Source organism: Toxorhynchites rutilus, chromosome 3 (assembly GCF_029784135.1).
Source record: "Toxorhynchites rutilus septentrionalis strain SRP chromosome 3, ASM2978413v1, whole genome shotgun sequence".
NCBI classification, from domain to species: Eukaryota; Metazoa; Arthropoda; class Insecta; order Diptera; family Culicidae; genus Toxorhynchites; species Toxorhynchites rutilus.
The window spans coordinates 216,492,852-216,503,014 of NC_073746.1; the positions used below are offsets into that span (position 1 = coordinate 216,492,852).

At 39.6% G+C, this 10,163-nt stretch overlaps 1 protein-coding gene across 2 annotated transcripts; it reads left to right on the plus strand.

Annotated features, from left to right (window-relative positions):
- The first annotated feature begins 214 nt into the window (after window positions 1-214).
- On the plus strand, window positions 215-9,704 carry LOC129778842 (transportin-3). Of its 2 annotated transcripts, XM_055785968.1 has the most exons (6): window positions 215-804; window positions 874-1,953; window positions 2,020-2,186; window positions 7,753-7,809; window positions 7,901-9,256; window positions 9,325-9,704. In XM_055785968.1, exons 1-6 carry the CDS (start codon window positions 691-693, stop codon window positions 9,383-9,385), a joined length of 2,835 nt encoding a protein of 944 aa, XP_055641943.1. In that variant the 5' UTR covers window positions 215-690; the 3' UTR covers window positions 9,386-9,704. The 2 variants fall into 2 exon arrangements, with proteins under 2 accessions (XP_055641943.1, XP_055641944.1); XM_055785969.1 differs by lacking the exon at window positions 7,753-7,809.
- Window positions 9,705-10,163: the final 459 nt, after the last annotated feature.

A 10,163-nucleotide genomic window follows, 5' to 3' on the forward strand; every position in this document is an offset into this window, starting at 1 on the left:
CTAGATTTCATTAAGTACCGACTGTGGTATAAATGATTCATCCCATAGTGTCAGAAATTAGTATCGATCTGAAAGTAAACTGAAACAGTTAAAAACAGGTTCACGTTCACATTTCGTGATCTACGTTTCGATTGGGTTCGTGTTTACATCAAGCTTTGCTTCGTGGGTCCGTAACTGACATTCGCTGTCATTTGTTTTTCTGCTCGATTCGTGTCGATGAACAAACGTGCCGATCTGGTGAGGCCTCGCCGTTTTCTCATCGATTGCTAGAGAAACTATCGAAACTTCTACGGCGCGTTGATGTTCCTGAGGAAATTTTCTTTGCAAAAATATGCCGGAACAATCCCGCTGATACCGCTTACTGTATATAACGGGCGTAGTGTATGCCGCAAAGTGATCGAAAAAAATTGGCTTAAGGTGTTTTGAGGCGTAAATCCGGCTGCAATTGGCACAAATCACAAATCAAAACTGCCACACAAATGAAATTCGGGATCTCGGTAGTGTGCGAAAGAGACAGTAAAAGTGGTGGAATAGATAAATTGGAGCAGTTGTGTTGCTGAAGAAATCCTGTTCCTCTGTTGTTTTCCACGCAGACGGCGGCCGCAAAACCGGAAAAAAACTATTTGTGATAGAAGAAAAAAACATTAGAATCCCAATTTCTTGCGAACTTGCATGTAAATAGCTACTAGAATGGAACAGCCAACGACGGAAGCGGTTCTCCAGGGGGTTTACACTTTGTACAACAACCCGAACAAACAGGAGAAGGAGAAAGCCTCGAAGTGGCTTGAAGAGTTTCAGAAGTCGGTAAGTTTTCCTGTTTTTGTTACCAGTTATAACATTGATATTAATCATGAATTTTTCATGTTTTTTTAGATTCATTCCTGGGAAATAGCAGATCAATTGCTGCAGCAGAAACATGATCTCAATTCATGTACATTCGCAGCGCAAACGATGAGAAACAAAATTCAGAACAGTTTTCATGAGTTACCCGAAGAGGCCCACGAATCGCTGCGGCAAAGTTTGATGGAACATCTCAGTCACATAACGCTTGAAACGAAGCCTGTGATAGTGACTCAGCTGTCACTTGCGTTGGCCGATTTGGCTCTGCTAATGTCTACCTGGCGTAAACCGGTAGTTACGCTGTTGGAGCGTTTCTCCAGCAACCCAAATATGATGTACGCAGTGATCGAGCTGTTGACGTTAATACCGGAGGAGATTAACTCGCGCTATCTGCGACTCGGTGCCAACCGACGGAAAGACGTTCTGACCGAGTTGGAAAACGATTCGAATCTGGTTGGTGATTATTTGCTGATGTGTTTGATGAATTGCAACGAGAATGAGCTGCTACAGACAAAGATTCTCAAGTGTTTCACATCTTGGGTGCATATAAACGCTTTTAAGTTGTCTCAGATAGGGGACAACATGATTGTGGCGTATTGTTTCCAACTGTTGAACAATGTGAACACGAAACCGGAACTGCACGACGCTGCTACCGATTGTCTGTGTGCGTTGCTGCAGTGTCTGGAAGTGAACAATAACGGGGACGGGTTGGATGTGAAGCTATTCAACGGTATACTCACCCTGCAGGAGGCATACAACATGTCGGTCGCACAGGAAGATTTGGACAAATCGATGAACTTTTGTCGATTGTTTACGGTGCAGGTTGAAAGTAATCTCACCAAGCTGGTCGCTGGGTCGGAAGCCTCGACGCCACATTACTCGATAAAGGGACTGGAACTGGTCCTCAACTGCGTGGGTCACTATGACTTCGAGGTGGCCGAGATCACGTTCAATATGTGGTACCGGCTGAGTGAGGATTTGTACCAACGGAATAACGAAACACTGGCGGCACATTTCAAACCGTACGTGGAGCGGCTAATTGCCGCTCTGTACAAGCATTGTCAGATGGAGGCGGATCATGAAGGATTGATTGAGGAGGGAGATGGTTTTAAGGTAAATTTTGTTTTAAATTAATCCGGAAAAATTTGGTTGTAACACGAATGGTTTTTTTTTTTGCAGGATTTCCGCTTCAAAGTCTCGGAGATCATTAAGGATGTCATCTTCATCGTCAGCTCGATCAGTTGCTTCAAGCAGATGTTCCTCATTCTGCAATCGCCCAACGTGACGTGGGAATCCAGCGAAGCAGCGCTTTTCATAATGGAAAATGTGGCGCGGAATATTCTTCCGTAAGTATTCCGTATTATTTTACTAAGCTGGTGGTCGTAAATGTAGGATGAATTTTGGATGTTGGTTTCTGAGTACAAATAATATTCCTTTCCTGTTCTTCTTTTTGCATTACATACGCTTTGATATTCTATTGCATCAATTCCCACTAACAGTCTTTTTTTGGTATCATAAGCAAATGTGCAATCGTTGGTTGGACAATCTTTTTCACCTACATTTATGACTGTCTTATTAATACTTGAGAACTATCTGTCAAATGATGCCAAAAAATAGAAACATTTTTCTATGTCGATATCTCAGCATTTTCTTTGTTTGTCATATTGTTATACAGCCATTCCGTGTCAAACCAATATAGTGGTGCTCAGATTTTCGTGAAAACTGATACTTTAGTTTCTTATCGCAAAATATTAGACCCGTATTTTTTTTCATTTTTCCATTAGGGTGCCCATTTCCATTTTAGGGTGGTTCTAAAAATCAAAATTCTCCACTTGACTTTTTTCGAAAATTCTAACTTTTGAACTACTGGACCGATTTAGATTATCGACATTATTATCGATATTAAAGACAATGAGCTAGTCTTCTTTGTAAAATCGCTGTGCCTGCCAAAATGGATGAAATCTGTTTTTGTAATAATTGATTGTGTTTGTTTTTGACTTGTTTTTTAATATCCTCGGGACCAAGTGCGTTATACTTCTTTATATTTTTTCTTGAGAGCTGAGGTCTCTTTTTACATAACGGGCCTGATTACGAACGTCACTTCACGGTGAAAACGAAAGTATTTGTTTGCAAGGTTATATACACTTCATCTTGCTTTCACCGTGAAGTGATCACGCCCAACATATGCTGTAGTCAGAGAGGTGTTTTATTTGTTTTTGATTTGAGGGGCTCAGAAAGAAAGGGCTTTAAGTGACTTGATCGATTCGTCTTCATCAACTTTTTCATTAGTTAATAACTCAACTACAAAAATGTTCCAACTTTAGTTTGCCATAGAATCCGATGGATAAGGTTCAGACCTATCTTTCACATTGTCAAATACAGCAGGGAATGTGTTTGCGGCTATGTTATGACAAAAAGAGAGAGTCGATATAGAGAAATCGATTATGTTACTTACACCCCTTTCATTATAAGCCCCTCATTTTAAAGTTAGTATGTTTGATGCTGTCCACATACCACGTGTACATTTTTTGATGAAGGTAGGAGTGACGACAATGTCAACGCTTGTCCACGGTGAGGGAAGAGGGTAGAAATAATCTGCACGTGGATATGTTAAATAAATATTTTCGAAAAACGGTACATAAACGCCAATTCATTTTTAAGTTGAAGCAAATGATTGTTTAATTAGCGTGGTGAATGAATATAAATCTGCCTCTTCATTCAATTTGACTTCACTCCACCACCACCACTACTCCACCGCCACTTCACTCCACCACTTCACTCCTGGAAACGAATTCATTTCAACAGGCTGTGAAGTTCATTTTATGGTGGAAAATGGAATGTACTCGAACTAAGTAAAAGCAGTAAAGTAAAAAGTCGCTTGACGTTTCCAGTTGAACATTACTTTGCCGAGTTCTATTGTTCTATTACGTAACCCGCTGATAAGCGGTTTCTTCATTGTGATGAAACGAAACTTGATTTATGTAAGTCGACATCTAGTTTTAGAGGGTGTTAGGGCGTTGCTTATCGAGAACCTCTTATGGCGGGTTTACATTAGGGAGATCTATAGCTATAGATGGATTTATTCACGTGAAAATATGTGTAAACGGGTGAGAATAAATATGATACACTTATTCGAGGTATATATAACTTGAATAAATTCAGCATATGTAAACGCTTGTGAATTTCTCACTGGTGAGAAATCACTAAAGTTGGATGCAGTTCTACTTCAGGTGAATAAATTCACCGAAGATATGAATATATTCATTATAGAAGTTCACGCTAGTGTAAACAGTTGATGCGATTTCTATAAATCTCATCATATTTCTTCACATGAATATATCCCTAGTCTAAACCCAGCCTTAAAGTGGGATTTCTTCGCGTGTCATGAAATCAAATATAGTTTTATAGTGTTAAACTATGCACATCTAAAACTTGTTCTGAATAGGAAGAGTTGCTACATAGCACAATTCAAACATTCTTTAGAAAACTGACAAAATTTCGCAGCTTACAGTGCCCTCACATTATCCTATCTGTAAATTTCTGGAACATTTCAGAGGTATTTGTTTCGAAGATAGTCGTTTTTATGAACTATACCAAAACAAAACACTCATACTGCTCTACGACTCGTTCTTAGATACCGAACTCTCACTATTTCTGCAATGTTATTTAAAACACGTTGTTTCGCAAGATACCAAAAAAATCCGAAAACCAGAAAGGTTGAATTAACGCGCTTTGCTATATGGAATTCAAGTCATACATTGTATTGATTTCATTTCGGGTACATTTTTCATAACAAAGTTAAACAATTTCCGCGGAAGTTAATGAGATATAAAAAGACAAAAAGGGACCTATTGTTAACTGCAGTATTTTTAACGCAATTAATTTGTAGCAATTATTTATGCTATTTCGAATTTGTATTATAGGGTGTTCCTTGATTTTTGCTTCAACGTGTTTTATACTTCGAATAAATAGGCTAGGTAGGAGCTATATGGTCCTCCTAATAACGAAACGTCCTAAATCGCGTAGAAACATTTATAAATTATGCTACATGCACGGTGGCCGCTCATTCGGGAAATGCGGAAAATTCGAGAATCAATTCCATCGGAAGAAATGCGGGAAAAAAATCGGAAATTACTTCATGAAGTAGGTGTTTTTTCGCTCAATGTTTTTTCGGCGCTCTAAAATGTTCTTTTTTTTCCTGTTGGGTGTGAACCACTGTGTCCATTATTTTGATCTGTTGTGGTATATCCCTTTTTATACCACACTTCAAGCTTATCTACTACTTATTGATGAAGGAGTAGACTGAAAGCTATAACGTGATAGGTGCCAATCAGGAATAATTTGTTTGATAAAATTTATAATCCTGATCGGCTACGCAGACCAAATTTCCTTGGGCTCTAGAATAGCTTTATCAATGTGTTGAAGTCTGCGTCTAGTTAGAGCTCCGCAGTTACAAAGCAAATGTTCCGAGGTTTCACTTTCGGCCTTACAAAAGCGACAAATATCATCTTATGCTAAACCTATGTTCTTAAGATGGTATTTACTCGGGCAGTATCCTGTGACAAGACCAGTGAATGTGCTTAAGTCTTTATTATTAAGGCTTAGCAGCTGTTGAGTAATTTTAATACTCGGCGTAATAAATTTTTTCGCCTGTTTAAGTTTTGCAGCCATCCAATTGCAATTGCAATTGTGATTTCATTGCTCTAAAATGTTACTCTATGTGTTCTAGTGCGTTAAAACGTCGCACGAAATGCAACAACTTTCTCTTTCTGGTATACCAAGATGAAGAACGTCTTGTTTTCATCAGAATTTGTTTCGAAATTTCTCGGTGTTCATTCATACCGGACCATGTGATGTTTTTATGATTTCGAGAAAAAACGGACTTGAAGTTCAGCGTTCTTCAATGGTCTAACCTTTCAATTTTTTGTTCAACATTGTTCCCCGGAATACTAGTTACTCTCTGACAATACTGTGATGCATGATAATTGCAAAAATATCAAGTCTCATGCACAAAACAGATAACTTGTTGGCTTCCTATACCTACATGGTCTACTCTGACCAGCTCTTTTTAAGACTTGGTTCACTATGACTGACCAATGGACCTGAACCTGCTCGACTGAATATTTTTCAATCAATTAACAGGTGTGAGTCAAAGTGTGTCATTCTGTTATGAAAATTAGTGGGACCATTCAAACTAAAGACCAGCATTTTTCACTGATCCGTTCAGTCAGAGCGAACCAAGTTCATTTCTTGTTTACTGATTTCAATGCTGAGAAAAATAAATTATCTTTTAGATAACATGTCTTTCTCAAACTTCTGTAGGGGAAGAAGGCGGGACCATCATCATTACGAGGCACTGAGACAAAAAGCTTACAAATTCCCCAGCACAGTTCATTCTGTTATAGCTAATTTATCGCCAGAGGCATTGTGAATTGGAGTTCTCTGCCATATTCTATAAAATTATTTAATTCAGAAACCAGAAGATCTTCTACTGAACTTTCAGTAGACAACTGATGATAGGTAAAGAGAACAGTTAGTTTTAGTAGAACATGAAATCGAAAAACCTTACTATATCCACATTGGTACATCAAAAAGATCAATGTCTTAGGTAACAAGATTGAAATAAATAAAAATAGGATCATTTGTACGTAATCTGTATCGAATCATCATCGCTGCTTCGATTTTCGCTAAAGCCTTGTTTCAATCCGACGGCAGAAAATAAATGGGAGTAGGGATACCATCTGTCCTGATTTTGAGGTTCTATTGGGGCGTCCTCATTTATTTTTCATATTCTGGGATTTGTCCTGATTTTTATAAGAAATTCAATTGCTGCATATGTGATTCATAAGTGTTGGTAACTAATAGCGGTATGTGATTTTGTCATTTTGTTGAAACAGAAGTTTGAAGTCCACAATGAACCATTACAGTAAAATCTGATTTGGAAAAGCATATCCAAACACCGGAACATTGTAAGAATATTCGATTGGAATTCACCTTCAAATCCATGCTGAATTATGTGGTGGAAAAATCAAATCGCTCTGAAGATTAGGCCGTCAGAACAAGCTCCTGTGTTTTATTCATCATAAAACTTCAATTCCATGAACAATCTCGACACGCTCTTGCGCATGATGTTTGGTGACTTGGAAACCACCAAAAAATATTCTGTACTCGTACAAACCAGAAATCATCATCTATGGTTGTAAGATATGTTGAATAAATAAATTTGAGAGTTTTATTTTATATCTTGAAAGAATGATAATGATGTGGTCATAACCGTAACTGTGACAAGTGTCCTGATTTTTAACTACGACCAGATGGTATCCCTAATTGGTAGAGAAAAACATAATGCATACGCATGTGATTGTGACCATCCTCATGTCACATCGCAATCACAACTAAATGGTGTGAGTTCAATAGCATGTTTTCAAAGCAACTTTCAAGCTATTGACACAATTTTTCGAGTCAATAATTACAAACATATAACTCTTGAACATTTTATTTTTCGATTGAAGTGATTATCAAAAAATTGGGCTCTAATATTTTTCGATGAGGAACAAAACTACCAATTTTCACGAAAATCTTAGGGGCCACTATATCGATTTAGCTTGGAATGGTTGTATAGAGACATTTATTTGTGACAAATTCAAATAGCATAGCATCACTTGAACAGGTAGTTTCGCGAATTAGTTGTATACAGGGAAGGCTAGCATTGATCATTCCACAAATCCAAATAGAAACATAGCTTCAACTCCAGCAGACATCTGCTCAGAAACCGACGATTGAGAAGTTGATGAATTGATTTTATTTCCTGGATTCCTCTCTCTTCCACATCTTTGCTAGCAATCTCACCATTTGATGCGTATTTTTTTTAACTTTCTGCCACTTTCCTGATTTCATTTCGAAACTTTCTAGAGAAATAATGCAATTGGGAGAACGAGACATACCAGCGTCCAGATTCAACCAGCTCTGGTGATTATCTTGCATGGCCACACAAAACCCGACGTCTGTTGTAAACGTAACGCATCCCTTTCTTTTCTGCTCTTCTCCTCTCTATTTCCAGCGAGGAGAGCGAAGTCGTCCCGAAGGTGGTGGAAGCGATTCTGAATCTTCCGGACAACTGTCACATCGCAATACGCTACACGTCGATCAACATATTGGGGGAGCTGTGCGATTGGATTGATTCCAATCCGGAAACGTTGGAACCGATCCTGAACTTTCTGCTCTGTGCACTGCAGCAGAAGAATGGACTGGCAACGGCCGCGGCGAACGCACTGCAATCGATCTGTTCGGCATGCAAGAAACACATGCTCGGCCACATCAACGGACTGATGGAAATCGCTCGGTGTTTGGATGGGTTCGAAATTCAAACCGAATCTGCGATCGGGCTGCTCAAGGGGATATCTATTATCATTGGTCGACTGCCGGCCGAACAACTTACGCCCGCGATGCAAGAACTGTGCGGCTTTCAGGTGCAAGCCCTCAATCAACTGGTCAGCGGAGAAGATGATGGACTTGGCATTAAAAAGGATCGCCATGATCCCATTTTCTGGGTCGATCGGCTAGCTTCAATCTATCGACACGTTAATCCAACGGTGGCCGCGAATGAGGTGAACCCTTGTGTGTTTGTTATAGTCAGCAATTGGAACGTACTTTCCCGGGCAATGGAATGCTACAAAAATGATTCCAAAATAATGGAACGAATTGTGCGCTGCATTCGGTACGCTATTCGATGCATAGGCAAGCAAGCGATACCCATATTGGAACCACTGGTGAAGCAAATCATCACCATCTACTCGGGACACAATCACAGCTGTTTGCTATATCTGGGAAGCATTTTGGTAGATGAATTCGCATGCGAAACCAGCTGCGTCCAAGGGCTGTTGAATATGCTGCAAGCCTTCATCGAACCTACCTTTCACGTCTTGCAAGTGGAGAACGGCTTGAAGAATCACCCCGACATGGTGGATGATTTCTTCCGGCTGGTGGCTCGCTTCATTCAACGATCCCCGTTCCAACTTCTGCAGAGCCTGCTCGTGACACCGATCATCCAATGTGGTCTACTTGCATGTACCCTGGATCACAGGGATGCGAATCTGTCCGTAATGCGTTTCTTCTGCAGTCTACTCAGCTACGGTCGACATGATCGCGCCAACGATTTGAGGGCGATCGTTCATAGCATTTTGCTTCAGCATGGTGAAGCGCTGATAATGAATCTGCTGTACGCATCGGTGTTCTGTCTGCATTCGTACATGCTCTCGGATGTGGCGGATGTGTTCATCGAGATCAAACAGCTCAACCCGCAGCAATTGGAAGGCTATGTGCAGAAAGCCGTCGACGCGCTGCCGAAGAAGAACAGCGGTGGATGTATGACTGTTACCAACGAGCAGATGATCGAATTTGTCGAAAGTATTGTCAAGTGAGTTTTACTGAACTAAGCTAGTCATTTCCCCTAAAAAACCTTACGCTAAATTATTCATCTTTCAGATCCGAGACGCCGAGGGCCGTAACGCAAACCCTGCAGGAATTCGCACGGTTATACCGATAAACCACGAGAGCCATAATTTTCCATTATTTTGTGTGTGAGATAGAACGTGAGTTTGCGAGTTCAACGAAACAAAAAAAAAGTTATTCGATTATGTACATATGTTAGTGTAATACAATTGGAATTTGTATTTCTTCCTAAAGTAGGATACATTATCTTAGTAAAAAACAAGAATAAGTGGATTATGTATGTTGAGAAAGGGTGAAAATGCAACACACGAAATGGACGGAATTTTAGAAAGGAAGATTCCGAATCAGATTGATTATAGTAATCGACTAAAGAATGTAGAGTGAACAACATTAAATAAAACTTGAAATGACGAGGAATTTGATTATTTAATTTTTGGGTTTTCAATAGTGTACCATTTTTATGCCGAATCGATTTTTCTATTTTACGCATACTGCTGTGACCCTGAGAAGACACATAGTTAGTCGGGCAAATAACACGACAAGTGAAATCTGAAATGTGCCTAATTTAGCTTCATTGCTTGATTAATTATCGAGTAAAGCAGAAATTTGTATTTAATTTGTATGGCAGCCCCCCTAATAGAGGGGGAAGGAGTATCTAACCGCCATAGAATTATTTATTGCACCCTAAAACCTCCACATGCCAAATTTTGTTTCATTTGCTTGATTAATTCTCGAGTTATGTAGAAATTTGTGTTTCATTTGTATGATAGACCCCCCTCCTTAGAAAGGGGGGAGGAACTCGAACTATCATAAGAACCTTCCCCGACCCCAAAAACCCCTACATACCAATTTTCATGTCGATCGGTTCAGTA